The 25872-nt window shown below is 37.4% G+C and overlaps 1 protein-coding gene across 2 annotated transcripts in view; it reads right to left on the bottom strand.

Moving 5' to 3' along the window:
* HDAC9 (histone deacetylase 9) overlaps window positions 1-25872 on the bottom strand; it is a 463926-nt gene that overhangs the window by 424440 nt on the left and 13614 nt on the right. For both annotated transcript variants that reach the window (XM_042044237.1, XM_042044228.1), the window contains exon 2: window positions 5928-6038. In XM_042044237.1, the coding sequence (XP_041900171.1) occupies window positions 5928-5946 (19 nt within the window). In that variant the 5' untranslated portion in view covers window positions 5947-6038. The remainder of the gene's footprint in view (window positions 1-5927; window positions 6039-25872) is intronic.

Below are 25872 nucleotides of genomic sequence, written 5' to 3' on the forward strand. Positions count from 1 at the left end.
GTTTTAGCCTTCTCGTATTTAATTTGCTACTTTTTTTTGGACTCAAAGTTCTCTTACATCTTTTTACCAACAAACCAACAAAATACATTTTAAAGTAAGATACATGATTATTCATCAAAATATTCATCTGTTCACAGCATCTACTGATGGCAAAGAGATGTTTACTGGACTGAAATGTAACCTTTCAGTGCATTTTAATTTTAAAACAGTAGTGAAAATTGCATCTTGGAACTTTTTCTATATTTAGTTTTTACTAATATGAGGAAAATTATTTATAAAAATGCAGAGAAAAGCAGAATGAGAAAACAAGGGGAGTCAGCTTTACAGTGAGGAAAAACAAGCTATTTCTCATGAGGAACAAACAAATGCCTATCAAAGAAATTCAGAATCAAGATGACAGAAAAGTGATCCAAAAGCAGGAGCTGGCAGAATTTAGCATACGGCTCCCTTCTCTCCCACTCAGTTTATTAAGAAATATCATTTTCTGTTGACTACAGCAGCTCAGAAGACACTAAAGACCTGGAAAAATAAGTAATGTTGTTGAAGAGCAGAAAGAAGTTTGGACAATGATTTCCAAAATATTATATATCAGACTTGGATTTTAATTCAGTGATTACAGAGCGATAAAAGAGCTGATTTCACCTAGGTGCATGTAAGCAAACCAAACACCTTTTGAACTTGTTATCTTCAGCAGCAAGAATGTGGAAATGCTGCTGAAAACCAGGAACAGTAAAAAGCTCTCTGACCAGCTTTCCACAACAGCATTTCACCTGTCTGCAACAGTAAAAGCAAGAAGCTGGATAAACTGGATGTGTGGTTTTCCACAGGGAAACTGCATTACCAAACACTGCTAATTTAGCAATAGCTGCAGCATCTAGAAAACTTCCAAACAGGTCAAGAGTTCCAGGTATCTTCCCTTCTTCATCATTTATTAGTGTCATGTATCAATATTAATTGTCTCTTTTCCTTAGAAGAAAATTATTCCATGACTAATTTTAGTGGTTTTGATGTTTTGTTTTTTTAATAGAATTTTTTTCATTTAACTATTCCAATACTGCTTTTAATTTCAAGGGGAAAAGTAGAGCACAAAATCTGAAACATCTGGGTGACAGGAGAGGCAAAGGGGAGAAGAAATGAGATCTTTCTGGACTCATTCCCCTCCTCAGTTTACAAAAAGAAAACCGATGATCTGTATCTTCACAGAAATATTTATAATCTACCATTCCCCATAGATGCTGTTTTTCTTTGAAAAAATCTGGGTAAAAAATACTGTACTAAACCAACACATGCTTTAAATGAAGCAATCTCTCTCCTGTTCAGATGAGTAGCATCCTTTCCAAGGGTTGGAATCCTTGGAAACTGAGCTGGTAGGCACACAATAGACACAATCTCCAACTACACCACCATGTTAATAGAAGATGTATTTCAAAGTACTAGTCAGTTAGAGAGAGGTAAGTCCAAAATACATGTGAGTGTATTAATCCAACACTGGGTAATGTTGACTATTTTTAAAAAAAGTGTCTCTCAAAACTTTAAATTAACTACTCCCTGTAAGAGCAGAGAAGGACCACAGAGTGTTGGTGGATGACAAGCTGACTGAGCTGGCAGTGCCCTTGGGGTCAGAAGAGCCAGCGGTATCCAGGGGTCCATCAGGAAGTGTGGCCAGCAGTCAAGGGAGGTGATCCTGCCCCTCCACTCGGCCCTAGCGAGGCCACATCTGGAGCACTGTGCTGAGTTCTGGGCTCGTCAGTACAGGAAAGACGAGGAGCTGCTGGAGAGGGTCCAGCACAGGGCCACGAAGATGATTAAGGGACTGAAGCATCTCTCTTATGGGGAGAGACTGCGGAAGCTGGGCCGGTTTAGTCCAGAGAAGAGTAGAGAAGACTGGGAGGGGATCTCATCAAAGCATACAAATAACTCAAACGCAGGTGCCAGCCAAGATGTTGGTGCCAGCCTCTTAAGTGGTGCCCAGCAACAGGATGGGGGAACAGTGGCTATAAACCATAGCACAAGAAGTTTCACCTCAACATGAGGAAGAACTACTTTGCGTTGAGAGTGGCAGAGCACTGGAACATGTAGAGAAATGGCTGAGTGAACAGGGACATGTATACGTGCACAATCCAAGCTGTATTAGTTTCCTGTCCTTGACTAGGGAAAAAAGAGAGGAGCAATGCTGATGTGGCAAGCCGACAGGATGTTGGGGAGGGGGATACTGACCATAGAAAGAGAAAAACTTATGTTAGTTAGTCGCGTGCATATTAATCTGTAACCAATCACTTGCTATTAAAGGCCATGTGAACAGTAGCTGTAACCCAATAGTATGGAGCTTGCTTATGCGTGCTTGGGGAATTAGGGTATAACTATGGGACTGACAATAGAATAAACGGAGTTCCATCATATCTCTATGAGAAGCGTGGTTCCTCCCGGCAGATCCCTGGCTATTGGAACAGGCTGCCCAGGGAGGTCCTGGAGTTTCCCCCTTTGGAGACATTCCAAACCCACCTGGATGAGTTCCTGAGTAACCTGCTCTATGTGACCCTGCCTTGGCAGAGGGGTTTGAATGGTTGTCTCCAGAGGTCCCTTCCAACCCTAACAATTCTGTGATTCTGTGAAATAAATGTTTTCTTTTCCTGACCATCACTTTCTATGCACAGTAATCAGTTTCAGAACATGCAATGGCTACAGAATGTAAACACTTCCTTAATGATCTTACAATTTATAACAAGCAAAGTAAACATCAGCACCTTTCCCTGTTGAGATTCAGCATACTTAATAGCTTCACAGATTAGCAAGAGCCTGGTCCCAGAAGGTTCAAAGAGCTGGGATTAATTTAATAGGATACAGAGTGGTTGCAAGTAGATGTTGCTATGCTGGAGGCCCCACATTCATTGCATCATACAATATAAGGAAATATTTATGTGCATTGGTTCTACAGACAAACTCAATCCAAAGGGGTTCCTCAGAGAATGGTTGAATAAAACATGCATAATTTTTGCTTGTTCCACATAAGGTCTTTCAGTGGGCTTTCAGACAATTTAAGTTAGAAGGGAAAGCAATTTCACTTAGCACATCACATCATAAAACCACAGAAATTTAGCAAAGTGCACACAATCCTTTTTACAGCATTTCAGGATTTTTCATTGACAGAAAAAGCCATCCATGAAGTGGGCTGGCCTATACCATTCATCTACAGAGTAGTACTGCTTTACCAGTTTGCCTCTCGCTTTTTACTTCTCTTTTTCTTTTTTTTGAAAATATACTTACCTTCTGTGTAAACAGCATGTATGAATGTACATACAAAAGCTATATATATGTGGGCTAGATATATTGTAAGAAAAGAAAAGTACATTCACCATTTTGTTGTAACTTACAACCATGACCCAAAATATCAACATTTACAATATATTATGAAGATTTTCACAGGTCTTATGTACAAGACACACAGATTGGTATTCAAATGAGGTAGCATCCTGGTGTTACACCACAGAAAAAAAGGGTTATAAATACTGTCTGTATACTGTATGTGCTTAAAGTGTCCTGCTTAGAAATTATTTTAAACTGCCCTAACCACTGGCTGTAACCGACTATAGCAACCTATTCCCTGAAGATGTTCAAGATTATCAGGAATAAAAAAGAAAAAGCACAAAAGCCCTGACTCTAACACTACTAAACACATCTCAATCAGGCTTTTGCTATTTAAATTACAAGCCATAAATGCCAGAACTGCCTACCACAGGCTCACCATCACAGGAACAAGCTGCTCATGTCATTGGCAATTCATTAATTTTTCTTCTGGAATACTAGGGACGCTTGCAACTACTGGAGCATCTTACAAGTGAAACAATTACAACCTGATACATATTTTAAACTTAAATTAGAAGCTGAATCATAGGAGAATCACAGTCATAAAATAGTTTCAGTTGGAAGGGACCTTTAAGTTGGATGGAACCGTCCTTCCATCTCATAAGATTAACCTTCATAAAAAAACAAACTCCATGAGAAAGGACAAGTAGCAACAACAATTGCAAAGGGACAAAGACATTGGCCATGTATGAAAAAATACGCACACTTGAAGAGGACTGGAAAAGGGGAACTCAATTACTATGGATGCAGTAAGAAAATTTAGCAACTTTTATCTTCTAAAAAATTCTCATCAATTGTTAACTGCTCAGAGAAATGGCAGGCTTCTCCTAACACTCTGCAGGGGAAGCAGAAATTTGAGTGACTTCTGAAAGGTGACAGAGCACTGCACAAAACAAATCTCAGACTCTCTCAGTTGGGGGACAGAAGAGATGCCACATGAAGACACTCATCCTCCTCTAGTTCATGGCATCTACTTTTGGACTGAAGTCCAAATAAATCCTGTCTCACTTCTGTTTCACTGAGGCAAAGAAAAATGAGGATCCCATGGCTGACATTGCCCTTGAACACTGCATTTCTGTACATGCCACAGAGGTGTACTGAAATGGTTGGTGAAGCAACTCAGAGTGTTCAGAGGCTAACTCTAATGATGGGGGACACTCAGGAGTAGGTTTGAAGATATTTAGGCACCTAACTCCTACTAAAAGTGATGTTTCTTAAGTGTCTAAATACCTTTACAGGTAATCTGATTATATTGAATGTTTCTCCTTTCTTGCATTAGATGTAGCCTGCAGAAACAGACAATATATATGCATTCAGGTTTGCTATCTTCTTTCTTCTTAGCAACAAGAGTAGCAAAAAATTTACTTTCTTTTTGTGAGAGCAAATTTCATTTTTGGCGATTTCCACAGACCCCATCTAACACAAAAGAAGAAACATTGGAAAGATACCAAATCAGCTGGAGTATTTTGGCATCTGAACTGCATGTTTAGGAAAGTACAAGATTATTTCCTATTAAGCACCACTGTGATACAGATAAAGATGTGCCTTTCTGCTGAATGCCCTGTCGTGCTCTGTATGGATAATTCACTGCATGCACCAAATTGCACTGTCAGAAAAAGAGGCCAAGTCTGAAACCCAGCTATGCTTGACTCCGTTTGATGTAAAAGCTATTGCCAGTTTTTAATACTACAATCAACAATTCTCAAAAAATGCTCACTGAATTAAATTTCTTTGCAATAGAGCACATACAGATAAATACAGCTCACAAAGTATTACAGTGTTTTCCCTGATGCTTTTATAGGCTGTTTGCACAAAAGCAAAGCAGTCATAAAATAAGCCACCTGTAAAGGGTTATTTTACCAACAGTACTAAGAATAGATACTTCAAGTGTGGGTGAACAAAGTGTGAACCATATGGGACGTTGCAGAGATTTGAATTGGGGACTCTCACTCCTCAAAAGAACTGAAGTCAAGGCATGTTCCATATGCAGCATTCTGTTTTCTTGGAAGTTTAAACAGCTACTGATAGTTTGCTTTCTATCAAGTGAACCTGCAGTGACTCATTTTGCAGGCATTGGATAAAGCAGGTTCAGAGACCATTGTTAATTACATGTATTTAAAGGAGGAAGCTCTGCAGAGAATGCCTATTATGGCCAAAGATGACTTTGGAATTAAAAAGAAAAATAACAGGATAACATTTGAAGTCTTTCTTTAAAAGAAGCAACTGTGAAAAAGCAGAAAATAAATTAATGTCTAATTACATATATTAAGAACTAAAAAAGTTACAAAATGCCTATTCATGTCAGATCACGACTACTCAGTTTCTTAATAAAAAACAAAGAAAATGTTTTAAATGTACCATAGGATTATACTGACTTTACAATTCAACTGTGATAAGGTATCCCCAAAATTGCCTTTTCTGCCTATACAGCCATTGTCCTGTTTTATAAGAAGTGTTGCATATCAGTAATTTGCCAAATTCATTTCATCAACACAAAGGATTATATACCTCCTAATAAAGCACATTTTTCTTCAGGAGTGAGGTATAAATATAAACAAACTGACCTGGTGTTGTGGAGCTCATTGTTCTTAATGGAATGGTATCTTGTTAACAGTGTAAAGCAACTGTGGCAGAGGCTGTTCAGATTTTGAGATTCTTCCAGAAGTGTGACGAATCTGAGTAAAATAAAGAAGAATAAATCACCTTTGACTATTTGTTGACAATGTAATATTTTTAAGAGAATATAATTATGTCAAACACACTTAACAGAAGAACATCTGATATCTCTCACCCCAAAGGTTCTTTCCATAGTGTACTTTTTTGCTGCAAATTCAAGAGCTGATGACCACTGAAAACAAGACTAAAATTCAGAAATCCTAAAGTTTCAGAGTAGCTCAACTAGAAATTTGCATTACAGCCCATCTACAGTTACATAAGAAAGTAAAGGATGAACTGGGTCCTTTCTCTTTCCTCTATGATTAGGGTATTATATGAAATAGAAGACTTGAGGTAGAAATATCTGGATTACATCCTTCTGTCTAAGCAGGGGCCAATTCACAGTTTTACTGTATATGTCTGCAGTCAGCATTGAAACATGAATGTGCAGAAACAGATCTGCATTCAAAAGCCTTTCTGGAATAGCTACTACTTCCTGAAGCTCCAATGTTTAAACAGCTCATGAACAGAACTTGTTGAAATAATTAGCATAGCTGAAGGGATCTCCCACGACAAGCTAATGACATCTCTGACACCACAAAGAGAGCTGCTAATGGTGTGGGCTGCTCGAGAGCAGGGCAAGGAAGGTTCTGCAATTCAGCTGAATCCTTTCACAGTCCCGTGGCATTCTCAGTTCAATACAGAAGCAGAGGCAAGAATGTTCCTCTAATACTCCCATCTGCTGAAAGTTTAAAGCTATAGAGAAGAGGCTTTCAGGGAACTAAAATATATTTTCATTCAAGCATGATATAAACAGCATAATGAGAGAGAAGAGAAGGTTGTAGTGCATTACGACTGTGACTATCCTATTCAGCCAGTGCTCCTGAAGTATCTAAGTAGTCAAAGATATTCTTAGTGCTGAATATTTTAGCAGCTTTTGTCACTTTTTTTAAACTACCAACTGCACATTTAGTTTCAAGCTGAGCTCAGCCAAATTCGAGATAGTAAATTACATTTTCACCAAGTATAATCATTTAAGTTTAGCATCATTATCATTCAAGAAAGGAAAATCACGCGTTTAGATAAGTAACTTCTGCTTGTATGCCCCCTAAAGCAAGCTGGATATACACTGCTCAAATAGGCATGATATTTGGACACATCCAACACTCCAACAGACAGCACCTGTAAAACCAAAATTCATGATACTTCATGAAAATCCTGATTACTTTCCCTTGCTTATTACCTCATGCATCAAAATTCATCAAATATCAGACGGAGCCACTATAAAACTGAACAGACTTTACTGTTAAGCCCAATCCAAAACCTGCATTTGGGCAATCCTTACTTTGGCTGCAGCAGGCATATAACTCCAAGATTTATCAATAAAAGCACAACTAATACACAGTTCAGGAGTTCTAAGATTCTAATTAATTTCACTGAGCTCATTATTATCTTAGCAGCTGCACAGATCATGAAAAACTATTTTCCAGTGAATCCAACATCCATTCATCCAGTATCCAGCCTCAGCTGGGAGTATGTGCTTTCTCTCAGAAAGTAGAAAATGGATATTGATGCATAACTGTGGACTTTACTTGAGTGAGTTTTCAGTATACATTTAAAGTAAATACAGTATATTTGAGCATTAGGAAAATTCTGGGCATTAGGATTTCACAATATTCTAATATTTGAAATTCACTTATAATCCCCATGACTAAAACTGTAATTTTGTGTATGTTTGGTTCGTGTAGAGCTCCCATCGAAGCGGATACTTGAAGCTCATATGAGAGCAGAGAACATGTGGTCAGTTCAGACTGCACTCTCAAATGGGTAAGCTTTCTCCACAGAAAAATCTTCACTTTTTTCCCCTAATAAAGATAATTGCTAATAATTGGGATAGTTGTGTGTGAGAGACAGAGAGATCAGTAGATACGACTGGCAAGCTCCTGTCAGCGCAAATATTCCATTTGAGTGACATTCCTTACTCAAAACAGTGGTCCCACCAATCCTGTACTGGGTTATGATACCAGCTGTGCTGAAACTGTAGAAACAAGCTGCTTCATGGTTCTTCCCTGCTCTTCCAGAGCAAGGAATACTTACCCTTGGAGAAGAATCAGGTTAGGGAAGATTTAAACAAGCTGGCCATACATAAGTTCATGTGACCTGATGGGATGGATGCTCCCATGAGAGCGGACCTGGACAGTACCACTGCAAAGGCACTCCCAGAATAGCTTTGAAAGGTCATGACCATCAAGGGAGGTTCAAACAGACTGTAATAAAGCAAATATCTCTCCTGTCTTCAAGAAGGACAAGGAAAATACAGAGAACCAAAGGCCAGTCCACCTCAACTCAATTTTTTGGAAGGTGATGGACCAAATAATCCTGGAAACAATTTCCAAGCATGTGAAGGACAGGAAGGGGTGGAAATAGGCAGCATGTATTTATGAAGGAAAATCATGCTTGGCCCATATTATAGTTTTCTACAATGAAATAGCTAGAACATAGATGGGGAGAGAGCTGAGAAGGTTGTTTATCTTGAATTAAGAAAAGCTTTCAGCTCTGTTCCCCAGAACATCCTCACCAACTGTGAGACACAGGGAAGTGGACAGCAAGGTGGCTGAAAACAGTCTGTACTGCCAAGCTCTAATGGTTGTGATCTGCAGGCCACAGCCCAGCTGGAGGCCAGTCACTTCAGTGGAGCCCCCAGGGGTCAATACTGGTGCCAGTACTGCTTTTCATTAAGGACCTAGCTCACGGTACAGAGCATAACCTCAGCAATTCTATAGACAATTCAAAATTGGAAGGAGTGGTTGACAGAGCAGATGGTTCTGCTGTCATTCAGAGGGACTTCAATGGGCTAGAGAAACTGGATCTACTGAATGTATGTGCCAAGGCTGGGGTGGGTGGCAGGGAGAAAAGTGAGAAACAGAAAAACCCCAAGACTAGGGGAAGAGGAGGTGCTCTATTGCAGGGTAGCTAGGTAAAAAGTAGTAAAGACAGAACAAGATTGTTCTCAGTGATCCCCAGAGACAGAAGAGGCAATGTGCACAAACAGAAATATGGGCAATTCTATTTAAACATTAGAAGGTACTTTTTCCCTATTATTGAGGTCAAACATCTAAGAAATAGGCTGCCCAGGGAGTTTTTTGAGTTTTCATTGTTGGAGATTTTACACAGTCTTAGGCAACTTGTTGTAGTTGATCCAGCCTTGAAGAGGGATGTGGACTAGGTACCTCCACAGGTCTGGAGATACTCTGTGATTACATAATGTGGAACCTTAGGATTTTTCCTTGTCAAGATCACCAAAGACAGCATCAGCACTGAATATTCATTGGAGTTAAACCTAGTGAGAATAATTCCAGTATAAGAAAGTGTTCTGCTGGGATTCCCACAAAAAGATTTCTGTTAAGGAATTTTGTAAATTCAACTGTACTGGTAGTCTTATATTTAATGAAGTGGCAGTTGGCATCCTTCCTGATACTCTATTTCCATATATTCCATGTAAATGCAAAGCTTTCACTAAGCTGAATGTTGTTCAGGTTCAGTTTTAACAACTTCTTGTAAATATAATACACGGCTCACATTGTGCAAGTTCCCATTTAGAACATAAAAAATTCCACATCATATATACAAAATTATATTCACAACACAGACACTCTCATTCAAATACACTTCTACTGATAAGCTGACATGCTTCATTTCTTTCCCTTTACTGAAGGAATGTCGTATTGCAAATTAGACACCATGAACTGCAGTGCCACATATTTTTTTAATTTTAGCACTGAAAATTAAGAAAAGCACAGCTCTGGCCATTGTACATTAAAATTTCATGAGGGGTGCTTGCTCATTGGGAGATGCATCTGTGCTCCATCTCCACCCACACAAACAGCACACAGCTCCTGATTGGTCAGATCCTGAAGATACTAAGGTACAGCAAGGGCCTTCAGGATTTAGGACAGACTAAGTGTAGTTCCTAATGCACCACATTTTAACTTTAATATTTCAACATCAACATTCTAAGGGGGTTTTTTTAACAATATTTTAACTGAATGATAATTTATCCTTTACTCATTATCAACTTGGCATATTAGACTACAGCACAGTATGCAGCAAATTAACTTCTACCTTCATGTATGTCACTGGAGGTGATGCTCCACATTAGTGACTTGCATTTGCTCATCCAGGAACCCTAAATCTTCCCCTTTTTCTTCAAAGGAAATTCAACAGTTCATATACTTCAAGGACTGATGCACCTTTGAAATTGCTACAAAAGAACAGTACTAAGATGGAATATAGGTTTTCATGCCCACTAGCCACCACAAACCTTCTATTTCTCATGACTACATTGTAGGTACAGTATTTTCTAACATAAATAGGCATTTCAAGTTAATATTATCCCTTTAAACTGTCATCTCTCGGTGTGTTGTCCCAATACTATATTCACTGACTATATTTTTTCTGTCTTGTGCCTATACTTCAAAATGCTTCTGGGAATTGAATTTCTGAGATAGGATGCAGTGAATATAAATTAATGAAATTCAGATGAAAAATATATTTCTACTTCTATTTTCCCTGTGCCCAAGATGAATTTTTCATGAGAGCTTCTGAAACGAATCCATAGTTTCCAAACTACATCCTGGAGGTATCTTCCAGATCTTTCTCTTCCAGGAGGATTTTTCACCCAACTCCAAAATACCTCTATTTGCAAAGGGGTCTAGAAAATCATTATGAAAGATTTTGTGGATAAAAATACAGAATTATACACTTCATTAAATTCTGGACATGATAGGTCATTACCCTTAATAATATATCTAGTTGTTTCTCTGCTGCATATATTGTTTTTAAATAGCTTTCAGTTACTTAGAAACAAAATTGTTGTTTTAAATTGAGATCAAAATGCTGGAGGCCATTAACCTGAAGTATCACAGGAAAGAAATATTCACTTCTCACATTTAATAGCTTGTGGGTTAAAAACCCAAACATCTCAAACCGCTATAAGAATTGGTACTAATTCCATTGTCCAATGAACAGTTCAGCAACAATCTCAATTAAAAGAAATATGAAAGCTTAAAAAAAAACCAAAACCAAAACCAAAAGAACAATAGTTGTTCTCTACAGAATGTGAAAAGCATGATGCTTAAAAAAAAGAATATATCTTTCTAAAGGAAAGACATTTTTCAAAAGAAAATTGTTGAATAGGTATTCATACTGTATCTAATGAAAATCAGATAAAAAAGAGATCAACCTATAGATCTTAGAAAAAATAATAATAAATGCATGACAACATAAAGACTGGAAGACAAATCACAATGAACTTCTACTGAAGTGATTTGCACCCATGTAAGCCAAACCCAGAGTGCCAAATCAAACCCTTCTAACCTTGTATCAAACTTCTAAATTTGATTAGGAAGTAAGCTGGCATATGGAAAAGGTGATAAGGTGTTAAGGAATGGTATGAATTCCAAGACAAAGTACTTAAAGACATCAGCTCGAAAAGCAAATGGCTATTATAATTGGTTTACAAATGTAAAATAAGTAAAGCTAAACCAAAACCAGAACATTATGCAGTAAATGCTATTATGCAGTGACCTTTATATGCAAATATAGTGCAGATTTACTTGCAGTAAAAAGACCAAAGTCAAGTCCAATAGACATTGGGGTGAATAAATGCTTTCAGTGGGAATTTAGTGGTTCCACAGAAAAGCCTTCAGAATCCAGAGCTCAGTGCAGGATTAAGTATTTTACCATAAGGTATTCAGGCATCTTATTCTTAATTAGCTATCTACTTAAAGACTTGTTGAAGTCTGTAATAATTTTGCATTACATACCTTTGAAGGTTTGGTACTAAAGAACCACTCCAGCAGCAAGTGCTGGACTGTCATACTCTTTCTATTTCCCCAACAAAGTAATTTTTGATGCAGTATCTAACAGAAAAGTCGTCTTACAGAAACTGTAAAGAATCCTCAGCTATACTTCTAACATGCAACTATTTATTTTGACCAATAAGTTAAATCACTATGTTTTACCAATTACTCATATGCAGTATTAAGCAGTGTTAGACCTCACACATGTTGTGAGCACATGGCTCACACTGTTGTGAGAGGCTCAGTTGTCTGTCCAGTAAAACAAATCCTCCTTCCTGAAACTCTCTTAAGCAAGCAATAATATACAGCTATTTCAACAACCTCTTTTACATTCACTGTCTACTACAGAGAGGAAGCAAATAAGTTTTCTAAAAATCAAGGTGAGATGATGTCTTCCACCAAAAAAGAATCCAGGGCCTCAATCAACAGGATTAAATAAAGTCCTGCTAAGCTGCTGCCTGGACTTCTGCTATGCCAGTTACAACAAATTGGCACAAGCTTCTGCTCTGTTTCCCAGTGAAACCAGTTCGAAATACAATATAGCTTAAAAAAAAAACCAAAACCAAACAACCTTTTTTTCAGCCTCATCAGGATTTGGAACTTGTTCACCATGCAGCTGCAGAAATACTTCTGCTGCAGCTTAAGTTGTCCTATCTCCCTCTTTCATGCCAGCCCCTTCTCAGAATTAAAAGGAGTGCACATCCAGCTGTGCCCTCGTAAAGTGGAGCTGATGTAAAAGATTTGGCCTGTGCCAAGAACAACCAGGCAGTAGCAGATACCACACCAGGTGAGGGACTGGCCTGTTAATGATGCTTTCATTGCAGGAAAAGAAAATATGAGACAGGCCTTTAAGTCCGCATTTTGATTTTTTTTTTTTTTTTTTTTTTAATTATGCCAGATTTTAATCAGTACTGGAAACAAAAAGACCTTCTTCTAGGGATAAATGAATCCTAAAATTCAGAGTTCACTGAAGCACATAAGGAAAGTAACAAAGAAACAAAAGCCTTTTTCATTGGAACAGGTTGCCCATCCAGGTTGTCTCTAACCTTGGAGATATTCAAAACCCAAGTGAAAATGGCCTCGGCCAGTCTACTGTAGCTGACTGTGCTTTGTGCACCATGATGGAATTAGACAATCTCCAGAGATGCTTTCCAGCCTCAGCCATTCCACTACAAGACACTAAAGAGCACACAAGACACATGAAGAACAGCCCTTGTAGGTTGTATGGAGGTGGGTACAGTCCTCTCCCCTCATGCACGGGCATGGAGAAACTTCCACCAGATGAATACAGCTGAAAGAAAGAATCTGTCTCTTAAAACTTCTCAAAAAGCTGGACAAAGAAATTACAGAGTCCATTTATTTTGAAGGAAATCACAAATTCTAAGTTTCTTTTATTTTTACTCTCTTCCCCAGCACTAGCAAAACTATCCAAACTCCTGGGAAGGAACCACCAGACAACTCAAGCACTCAATTTAGAAATGCTTTCTAAATTCTTAAATTTGCCTTTGAAAAGTTGTAAGTGAACTTCTGTGGAGAGCAAAGTTAAATGACAGCTGGAAGATGGACTCACGTCAGCACTGTGAGCTCTGCACTTCTGACCTATACTGTACATAATTGAGGGAGAATTTCAGGGAGGCCAGACTTCATTAATCAGTAATTTATCATCAATCATCATTAATAACTTAGTCACTGGTAATTAAAACAATAAAGAAATAAAAAACCCCAAAACATGCCCTTTCAAGTCATGTGAAAAGCAACAACCCTGGTGTGCATACTCTTACCCATCTCTGCCTGCTGGGTGTGTCCCAGAACACCCATTGCTCTAAAAATGCTTGAGATTAAGTGTGATTTTAACCCATGAACACTATTAACAATGGGTTACAGTAGAGGGAAGAAGAGAAGGAGATGGACTGTTTATTCTATGTCTGCATGCACATAGAATAAAAAAGAAAAAACACCACAAAACACAATCTTAATATATAGTTCTATGCAAGAACAAAAAATTAAGTAGGTAAACATTACATTAGAATGTAGAATAACTTCCTCCATGGGTTCAGGTAACCCAACATAGCTCGGTGCACTAGAACTACAAACTTGTTCTTTTAAATGAACAGGACCGTGAACAGAACGCTTTTGAAACATTTTGAGTCTATAATATTTAGTTCACAGTACTTCAGCTTTGGTTTATATTTGCCTTTTCACTAGATGAAAACTAAATTTCTCTCAGCCACTCGCCCTTCTCTTTTCTTAACTGAATTGTATTTCAGCTGTTATTGGCCTTGTTGCAGAGTGTGGTAGCTGACATATAGCTACCAATAAAGAACTATAGATAGGAACCAAATTTTCCCCTACTCCCTTTTTTACTTTATCTTTTCACTTAAAGGGCAGTATAACAACTAGTTTTTCATGTTTTGAGTTTAATCTGAGATGAACAGCACCTGAATATTTACCACAGTGGGACATCATAACTAGAACGTCAAACTAGACTAGAACATCAAAGCTTCCTTCATACAAAAAAGCATTTTTGCATTTCTGCGACATTGTACTAATTTAGAATAACAGAACACCTCTCATGAAACAACAGGAATTATCAGCCTCCCTGTGGAAATGTGTCCATTTTAGACAGACTCAACAAGAAGGGACTTCTTATCTAGAAGGGAAAGCCTGCAAAGGGAGTTTCAGATGCTTGGCCTGTGATCTGAACTGCTCTCTGAAGGAATCAGTCTTGCTTTCCTTTTAAGCTCTTAAAGAAAACTTGAGAGTATGTGATGGTTAAATTAAAAGGAAAAAATATAATAAAATTTTAGAAGGGCAACTTCATGTATAAACTTCCTCACACATTACAAAAATTTAATATGGAATCACCAAAAATTTACTTTCAGTATAATTGTTTGCATTCAATACATTTTTTTCTGATTTGAAGACAAAAGGACATACTCCCCCTCACAGAAACCCTCCTTAGCATGCAGTGATTAATCATTTTGATGTGATCAAAAACACTTGGGAATGTCATCACTGCCTTAAGGCGAAGGCTAGAGCAAAGTTATGACAAAATACCCTTGAAAAATCCATACTCGTGTCAGATTGTAAGTTTATATACAGATATTAGCACAGAGAACCTGATTTGCAAACAGTTCATATTTTTAGAATGCAGTATGTCTTTGTAAGCTTTGCTTTGACACTTGGTTTGGATGAATCCAGACAAACCTCAAGGTGAATCATCATAATATTCTGCTGCTCTCCAGCCGTTCCACAGAGGCTACAAAACTCTCTTTGGTTTCTTCTGAACCACTTTTGCTGCTTCCATTAAATTAGGACCCGCCTAGCTGTCCCATCCAGGATTCAAACCATTTAATAAGACATTCTGTTAAGACTCATTTGTTTAACTGACCTTTAAGAGTTATCAAAATTTTTTGAAATGTCATATATGGAACACCATGCCTCAGCAGTCTTGAATTTGTACATTTCTGTGGACTTCAAAACACAGGTCTCAAAAATTACCTTCTCACGTGTATCATTTTCTCCGCTAAAGAAAGAGTATCCAGTCTCAGATGCATTCCTACAATGACACAGGCATACTCAAAAAGGTGTAGAAGTGTTACCTCATTTACAGGTAAGTTATTGTACTCTTCTAGACACATATATTTCTGATTTTGGGAAAGTCTAAGCCACTTATGATATGAGGTATCATTTTAGGAAATAAAATATTTTTAAATGGTTTCTGAATTTTATCACTTGTCTTAAAATATTAATCTGAGAAACAAATACTTGAAGAAATACGAAGCAGAGAACTTCAAATCTGCAGGCATATTTGGATTGTTGGTAATTCTGACTTGTACATGACAGAAAATTTTCCAGAAAACCAAATATTACACAGGAGTAAGACATGGAAAATACAAACTCGTGACAACTTAATTTTAGGTCAGGAGTCCCCAGAATACAAAGAAAGAGATGCACCTACCAACAGGTAAAACACAAGCCAAGAATCATGGCAATCACCTACAGGAATTACTCGGCTACTTCCATTATGTAACACACAGAGACCCCACATGAGAACAGCATCACCTTGGGTTTGTGTAGCACTTAAAGGAATTCCTCCTGCAAGGACCTTGCAAACAGGACAGAGAGGGAAAACAGGGCTTAGTGCAGGCACCAAGCACAGTAATGAGTGGAGACTGACATTTTAAGATTTTTACTAAGTGATAAAGTCACATTAATGAGAAAATTGACATAGGAGAGGGTTTATAGGTACACAGAAGCTGTCAGCAAGCTTAGAAGTAACATCTACATATAAATTTTTCACAGTTGTAATTCATTACATGAGATGATTGATATCCAGTGTTATTTCATGCACTAAAAGTAACTGAGTTAAAGTTTTCCATTTAAATCTATGATGGAAACCTGAGTTTATCTGCTTAGCAGAAAAAGGATTTTTGTCTTTATAAACATCAAGAATCATTCAGCTTTTGTTGTTTAACAGCAGTAGTTTTCTGTTCATTAAAAACAAGCTTCAGTCAAATTTTCCTCAGGAAAAGCATATAGATGGCCAAAGAATATTTAAGGGAAGTTATTTTATGAACACTTACCCCACAAGAAAAATTAATTTTGCTGTCATTGAATTTTATCAAAAATTGGACAAGTTTTTTTCACTAGCTTCTAGATACATTAGGCTTCAATTTTGTCTTTTCATGTCTAAAGAGCTATTCCACAGTCTTTAATTGTTGAAACAGTTATTTGCAGTGTTTGATAAGTAACAAATTTTGTAGAGCTTGTCTTACAAGAAAATAAACCTTTCACTGCAGCTGATACTTTGAAGAACATTTACACTGAATGTCCTTTGACAATCCGTTTCTTTACTGTAGAGCTTTACTTGTTTTCACAAGACAAATTTTAATTCTAAACTGACATTTTTTAAGAGTATGATTCAGCAGAGACTAAACGATACATGGAAGTTTGATTAATACTTTGGCATTTTCAGCACTGGAATACAAACCAAGAAAACAGACTTTCTGTATCAGGCAGTTACACTGGATCACAGGTTGAAGACTGAAAATTCTTTTCAAGCTGAATTAGTTTTCTGTGATTTCACCAGTGTCACTGGGAAAAAAATAAATATTATCTTTGATAACTTATAAATTAGTATTATAGTACATCTTTTCTACTGAAATTTGCCAGGCGCAATGCAAGAGACTTATTAATGCACCTGGGTGATGAATTCAACTCATAAAGCAGAACCTGTGAGAAAACTCTGACCTCTGCTGCAGGTGTGTATCATCATTCAGCAGTAGCAGTAGGACAAAATAATGGGAAAAGTTCATGATGTTCATGAAGCTCATGGAAAGCTAAGTCATGTGCAGAAGAGGGGAAAAAAGTCCAACACAACCTACATTCTGACCAAGCTCTTGTCCACTCTTGCTCAGTGTCCGAGGGTTGAGCAAATAAAGAAAGACCCAACGCACATAAAGTCAACCATCTGTCTTTTTGCCTCCATCGGATATAGGATATATATGTATATACTAGCAACTATTTTTAATGTAATTTTTTTTGTACCTAAATTGAATTACAAGGAAGCTTACACCTTTGTAAACGGCAGGCATAAATATCCACTATCAGTTCCAAAAAAAAAGGTTTAAAATTTTTATCTAGCAACAAGCTACAGGTAAATCTCCTGATTTAATAAAATGAATTCTGTATCCATGCACTTTTGCATCTAGCTACATACATACAAAAAATAATGGACTTCTTACCAAGTGACTCAGTTTCCCTTCTTGTTAGGATTAAAACTGTGGAAAGTACCCTAGTCAGAAACATTTCTCATGCACAATCATTTCAGTTTCAACTGTGTGGGCTTCTTCTTTCAACACTCAAATTCAGTTTTGAATCACAGATTTCAAGACATCAAGAAAAATCACCTTGAGCAAAAAACACCAAGTTTCATGACTACTTGGGGGACAAAAAAAAAAAGAAAAAAACACAAGAAAATACACATACACAATAAAACAAAAAAACCCAAAACTATTCCATTGCCCATACAAAAAAATTGCACTTGATTCAGGTGAAAACAAAAGCACAACAAGCAAAACCAGGGCTAAGGATGACTCAATGCTTGTTCATCAACCCTGACTGGATGAAGACAGGTGGAATTAAAACTTAATGGTTTTGGCAAACGCTTGCAATGCAGAACACTGCACCTGCCATCACAAACATACAAAGCACATAAAGATGTTGTTTAAATACATTAAAAGCTTGGTTATTTTTCTTCCTATTCTTTCAAAACTAGCATTCTGAATATCCATGGAAGAGGCTGCATTTGTGAACAGCCACGAAAGAGATCTGGGGGTCCCAGTCAATAGCGAGTTGAATATGAGTTAATGGTATGTCCTGGAAGCCAAAATGGCCAACCATGTTCTGGGGTGCATCAAGCTGTTTTAGGGATGTGACTGTCCTGCTCTGCTCTGAACTTGGTGTGGAACCACCTCAAGCACTGTGTGCGGGTTTAAGTAGCTCAGTATAAGGACATCAAGGTATTAGAATGTGTCTAGAGGATGGGACCAAGACAGTGAAAGGACTTACAAAGTCTTGCCCTGTAAGAGCAGCTGAGGTCACTTGGTTTGCTCAGCTTGGAGAAGAGAAGGCTGAAGGGTGGCTCAGTCTACAGGTTCAAGGGCAGCAGTGTGGGGGGAGATGCTGATCTCTCTCATGGCCAAAGATAGAGCACAAGGAAATGGAATCAAGGTGCATCAGGGGAAGTTCTGGTTGGACATTAGGAAAAGGTTCTTCACTGAGAGTGTGGTCAGTCAATGAACAGGTTCCCCAGAGAAGCGGTCATGGCACCAAGCCTGAAAGAGGTCAAGGAATATCAGTCATATGGGTTATTTTCAGGTAATCTGACCTGGTTATCTTTATAGGTCCCTTCCAAATTGAGATATCCTGTGATTTCATGTTGAAGTCAGTTTGCTAAGAATATGAACTCAGGGTGCTCACATGTGAAAGAAGGTTCTGGGTTTTTGGGGGTTCTTGTGCTATTCTGCAGGAATGAACAGGTTTGGAGATGTCAACCAGTCAAGCAGAATCACAGAATCCATTTTATGCTTCAATGAGACTATTCCTCTTGCTGCTACCCCTAAAATAGGTAAAAGAATAGCAAAAGCTATTTTCTTACGCATGAAAATGAGTATTTGTCCCCATCTTAGCAGGGTGGTAATGTAGCACTTAGTTTGTGATTTATCCAAATCTACTCTATGTTAATCACAAACATTAGATAATGGAGTGGTTTAATTACTGCTGCATAACTTTAGAGGCCAATAGAATTTGAAACTGAAAGGCAAATCTTTAAAAAAATATTTTCAGGTTGCAGAAGCAGTTCTAAATCCAACCATCACTTGTGAAACTAACAGAAACAAAACTAATCCAAACAAAATAGGACATTTCTTAAGCCTTTGGGACTCAAAGGAAAGTGCACAGATGGTTTAGCAAAGGCACAGAGGCAGGAAGGGACACAATAAATGGGGGAGGTGAAACAGAACTGGGCTTCCAGCACATGTCTAGGGTAAGGAATGTGAAAGGCAACTTTTTTATCTTTTCTATGTAACTTTGAGCAAGAGGGATCTTCCAGTCGTAATGTAAAAAACCCAAACAAAACCCCAACCAACCAAAGTAAAAAACCACACCAAAACAGGAGTTACAGATTTTCATTCCAAATACAAATATTAGTACATTCTGAATGAACTGGATTTAAGAGAAAAACACAGATACAGTGTTTGTGAGTACACAAGAAAGTACAGGGGATTTAGGAATTTACAAGATTTTCAGTATAGAATGTAACAGTCTACTTTTAGAAAAACTCAAGTTTTATACTGAGAGAAATACAATTTATTTTTTTTTTCTGTATAAAAATCACATATGTATCCAAATGAACTGTCACCTGCCATTTAAGCACAAGTCACCTTGGTAACCATATTTCTGTAGTAAAAGAGAAGTGAATGAAAGCAGCCCTAGATTTTTTTCCCACAACAAGAAGCATAGAGGAATATAATTAAAACTATATTGTTACATTTGGATTTGCTGCCAAATTCTTGTAGCAAGTAAGTCCAGATACACAAACAGGAAAAGATTTTATGTTATTTTTACTGGCAAAGTCCCAACAACCTGTCCACAGTCCACGACTGCTCATACAGCTGCAGACTTCCTGCTGCAGACTGCTCACTGCAGATACCTAACTCCTTTTGTTTTGTTACAACACCAACCATACCGAAAATTCAACTAGAAACAATTTCAACACAAGCTGCATCATTATGCTGGAGGACATTATGCATGCCATACCACAGGCTGGTAAATAAACACCACATTGAAATATTTTCCAGTATAACCAGGGTTTTGGGTTTTTTTTCCTCAGTATAAAGATACTACTATATTTTTTATTTTATTTTTGAACTTTAATAGCATGGTAATCAAATTTCTCTTGACTTTAGGACACATGAACATCTTCCTGGGTAGATTTGTCTAAACAGAGCTGCACAAAGTAAAACCTAATACAAAATTTGAAAGGAAGCAAAATAGCAAAAAAATGTGCCCAACCTGGTAGAAAAGGCCTAACCTAATTAGTTACTAAATAATTAAAACTATTTATTTAATAAATACAGACAACTTAAATAAAGGCACAGACATTCACAATAAGAAAGCTATTTGTTCAATTATGCTTTATTGGCAATATAAAATTTGAGCTTAAAGCAAATAATTATAGAACAACTATGCTGTCCCACAGCTGGAAGAAAGTACTTTCCTCATGAACATAAAAATCCCTAACCATAAACTTGTGGCTAAAATAGCCTGTATAAAACCGGATGAGGTTTCCCAAAAAATGAGTGCAGTCACGTCACCTCCTTCAAAACCCACTCAAATTTTTCCTGAGCCAAATCTCAGGTCATCTCAGGCTCCAAAAACAGCAACCAGGCAAATGTAGCTTTCTTTTCAAGGATCTCTAGACTAGCAAAAGATTGAGTAAGGGTAGGAAGCAATACCCAGCATCTGTGACTGAAGACTTTTCTGATTAGTATATCAATTATAAGAAAATGAATGATGTAGTGAAATTGAAACCAAAACAATAATAAAAATTTACCTGCTACTTGCCTACAGAGAGACAATTATTGAGCATTCGGCTATTTCAGCACTAGTTCAAAACCTGACTTCCCAGTAAAATGAAGAATTGGCTTCATGGAATTGATATTATCACATATGAGTCAGTTAAGAGAGACCTTACTGCAGACCTTCAACATATATATATATATGTTGAGACTTATAAGGAAGATCAGAGAAGCTTTTTACCAAGACATGTACTGACAGGACATGGGCAACGGTTTCAACTGAGAGAGGGTAGGTTTAGATAGGACACAAGGAAGAAATTCTTTATGATGAGGGTGATGATATGCTATAACAGGCTGTCCAGGGAAGCTGTGGCTGCCCTATCATTAAAGTGCTCAAATTTAGGCTGGATAGGGCTTTGAGCAAACTGATCTTGTGAAAGATGTCACGGGGGTTGGAACCAGATAATCTTCAAGGTTCACTTCCAACCCAAACCATTCAGTGATTCTAAGCTCGCATTTACATAAATTTTTGGGTATCAAAAAGAAAGACTAGTTGATGTTTCTACTAAAAATTTAAAGTTGTTATAGATGTTGGCTTGAGGTCTAGTACTGATGAAACAGATAAATACTCATAAAACAGCTACTAGTGTGAAGCGAAGGAAAGCCTTACCAGCTATCTGTTGTTTTTCTAGCACAGCTACAAGAAAATCCATAAGCACACAAGTGAAACTATCCAGAAGAAAGTTAACAGCCTTTTCACTTTCCAGGGCTAAAAATACAGCTGTACAGATGATGCAGCTATGCAGCACATGCATTGCACTGGTCCATGAACACTCTTCAGTTTAATCACCTTGCAAAGTTTTTGGGGTTTTTTAATGCCTAGGAAGATGAAAAAGAAGCCTCTCTCTCACTATAACTGACAAAGCCTTAAAAGCTAGCATGCTACATATTCAATCCCTCTTTTTTAGTAGAACTAGGAAGAATACCAGTTTCCTAGAGGCAGGTAAAATGATCCAGTTGCAGCTAGTCGAGAAAAAACTGCCCAGAAGCTGAGAAACAGAACAGGAGAGGACATGGAAAAGGTTAAGAGAATTTGCTACGCTGCCAGAAGATGATGTAAGGAACTGAACTTTACCCCAAGACATGCCTTCAGCTAAAATAGTCAATTATTATGATAAAGAGACAAGGAAAAGAACCAGTAAGTTAAAGTTAGAATGGTTTACAGCAATGCAGAACTTACATTTAGAAATGAATGTAAGTATGACAGCATCAGCTTGGGGCAAGAGGAACAGAAAAAATAAAAAAGTAAAATAAAAAAAGAGCTGAAAGGCAACTCATGAAGTAGGCAAATCAAAGAATCCTCAGTTTCATGTATTTTTTTAAGTTTAAATAGAGCAAGATAGCAAACATTTCCATTTCAGCAGGAGGAAAGTGCAAAATATATTTATCAATGCAATAATAAAAATTCAGTCCTGCTAAATCTATAGGAATGTCCTACTACTTCCATTTCATAACATTTTAATATTTATTGACACAGTTCAGGTGTTGGACAATAAAAAAATGTAGCAGTATTTATCACCTATTTCAAGGTTTCATGGCTTTTTTATTTTTACATTAACAAAAATAAAAGATCTTCACACACAGACAAAAAAAAAAACAGTCAGTGTGCCAAGACCCAGGAAGTTCTTTGTCCTTCCTCCTCATACTGATAAGATACCATAAACAGGGTTTTTTTTCATTAGGTACTGCATATAGCAAGGAAATTAGGCATGATGTTCAGAAAGAAAAATTATAGGTTTTCTTGACCTTTTTCAGGAATATCTGCTAGTATTTTCAGAGAGAAAGACACCTTCTCCTTGGAATGAAGAGGTTTTCATTACCTCTGTTTAGGCACAGAAGTCACAATTAATTGAGGGTATCTGACAAAGAAAATGCATTACAGACTACAGCAGCTGCTTTGATGAAAAAATACGTACTATTACTGTTTCCTGGCCAGAGTAAAACCTCCATCTTGAAAAAGAGGCATTTAAAGCTAGAGCTCTGCTTTCTCAAAATGAGAAACAACTTCACTGTTATACACAATCAATTAATTTTAATATTTTTCTTCCCCAGGTGACGCTTTAACAACTTTCCCTAATTTCTCTCTTTACTGGCACATTCCCATTCATAGATGATATGTATCCAGACTATTGAGTGTCCCAGGCATTCATCACTTGCTACCTGGGCTTCTCTAATCAGCTTCAACCACGACAATATTTTGCCTGGTTATCTATGTCAACCTGTGTCCATCTGCAGCAAAGGAGTAAATCTGTATATTCATGTAAAATCTTTTTCCTGTAATATCTTTTCAGATATCTATTTATTTGTTAATAACATAACTAAGATGATCCCCTTTAGATGTGCTTTCCAGCTGGCAATCCATTATTCTGAGTTTTAAAAACCCTCTTGCTTCAACATTGCGCATTGCTGTCACCAAATGTTAAGATTTGCCTTGCACCATCTACATTTTTTCTCGTTGACTACTGTACTTCCACTGTTGCCAAAACATACAAATATTAAAAGGGTTCCTTTGTCTCACAAGTCACATTCATCACTAAAACTAAAAGAAAAAGCATAAAAGAAAACTGAAATTCACAAAGTAAATCTAAGAGCTTCTCCATCTACATATGTGTCATCATTGGTCTCTTCAACAAGTCTTTGTAGTTTGAAGACACAGGTAAAATTCTCAAACTGTGCAATCTTTGCTTTGAGCTAAAACTCTCACTTTCTACCAAGGTTATTAGAGAAAATGCATTTAACCTCTCTACTTTTAACAAAATAAAATCACTGAATAAGTCTTCAAAGATTACTACTATAATCAAACTGACAGGAAAAGATCAAAAACAGCAGGGTAAGCATCTTTAAATTTTGGCAAGTACAGTTCTACCTCTGCAGAGAGTTGCAGTCTAGTATCTGCCACGGGTACTTTGAAAGACACCAGTCTTTAGTCTGGCTTTGTGCTACTTCAGTGTATGCTGAGCAGAGTTCTAAACTATGAAATTGAAATTTTAAAGGAACAAATTTCACGGTATATGGTTAAATGTAACAGACACTTGTATTTCTGATAACATCAATTCACAGTATATATGAAATTAGTTACTGACTATAACTTGCATACTGCATACCATTTGCTGGTGCTAGGTGACACCTTTCCTCTACGATAGCACTTAAAATAAATCTGAAATAAATTAACATAAATTGGGCAGAGAAGAAATTAAGTTCTGTACGTACTGTACATACAAATACATTGTATTCAAAAATATGACATGTATGTATTGTAATAATGTATTTCATCCTTTTCACAAGATGCTTTTCACCATATACTTTAATAAATAACAGCTTAAATTTTTTATTTAGCAAAAGTGGCTTTGTTGCACACAGTTTTAGGCATACTTTACTACTGAGGCTGTTACTTTCAGTTACATTAATTTGATTTTTAAAAGGTATGACATGTATCTCAGAAAGAAGGAAGTTCAGTTTAAAGGCCTGTGAAATAAATCCAAGGAAGCATTGCCAGCAGGTCAGTGGAGGTGATTCTGCCCCTTTATTCCACACTCATGAGATTCCACCCAAAATACTGGAATACTGTATCCAGTTCTGGGGTGCTCAGCACAGGGACGACATTGATCTGTTGGAAAGAGTCCACAGGAGGGCCAAGATGATTAGAGGGACAGAAGATATCTCCTATAGGTAAAGGCTTGGAGAATTGGGATTGTTCAGCCTGGAGAAGAGAAGGCTTTGGGGTGACCTAATTGTGACCTTCCACTGCCTGAAGGGAGCCCATGAGAAAGATGGAGAGGGACTTTTCCCAAGAAAAGTCCCCATCTAGTGACAGGACAAGGGGGAATGGGTTCAGACTGAAAGAGAGTAGGTTTACATTAGATATTAGGAAGAAATTCTTTACTGTGAGGGTGGTGAGGCACTGCAACAGATTGCCCAGAGAAGTTGTGGATGCCCCGTCCCTGGAAGTGTTCAAGGCCAGGCTGGATGGGGCTCTGAGTAACCTGGTCTAGTGAAAGGTGTCCCAGCCTATGGCAGGGGGGTTGGAACGGATGATCTTTCAGGTCCCTTCCAACCCTAACCATGTCATAAATCTGTGATTTTATAAATCAAGTGAAAAAGGTGAAGTATTCAAAGTTTCAGGTATCTAAATAGAAAATACTGGGTTTACGAATTCTGAGGAAAAAAAGTCTTCATGGCTTACAGAAGCAACCAAGAAGTAAAGTGAAATCTCCATGAGTATTTAAGCCACAAATAGTGAAAAAGTAATCCTACTCAGTGCAACAACTCATCAGAGGTACAACTGTGATATATAAACGCAAAATGCCGTGGAAACTGCTCTAGGGAGCAGTGACCACAGCATGAGTTCTTTTAAAATCCATTCAAGAAAATACACAGCAGGAGAAATTAGTTGGGAGAAAGATACTTTCTAAAACAGGCAGTTAGAAAGAGGAATTTGAAAGACAAAATTGTGTTTTGGAAAAAGCATTCATCCATAAAATTAAAAGTTCACTTGGAGGAAAGAGGTAAAGAACCACTTTTCTTTTTAATCTAGTTATATGCTTACTGTTAATTTCCTAGCAACTGTAGGTGAATTTTCACTCTTTAATCTAAGAAGAGTCTTAATTGATTTAGATGTATAAGTCTGACTTAAGCCCAGAAAGCTTTGTGCTGTCACTTATCTATGCCATTTTTAGAGGTTAAATCATGGTCTTTTTCATGTTATAACGTGCATATCAACTTCTGATGGTGTATCAAATCTCAATGAGAACTGACAGAAGGGATCCATAAATGCCACAGGGGAGAGGATTACTTGTTATGATCACTCTGAACAAAGAAAATAAGTGATCTCTTCAAGTGACAGCAGTGTA

The sequence above is a fragment of the Corvus kubaryi genome, unplaced genomic scaffold (assembly GCF_017639235.1).
Source record: "Corvus kubaryi isolate FWS band 111438036 unplaced genomic scaffold, C.kubaryi_AGA036_p1.0 37398, whole genome shotgun sequence".
NCBI classification, from domain to species: domain Eukaryota; kingdom Metazoa; phylum Chordata; class Aves; order Passeriformes; family Corvidae; genus Corvus; species Corvus kubaryi.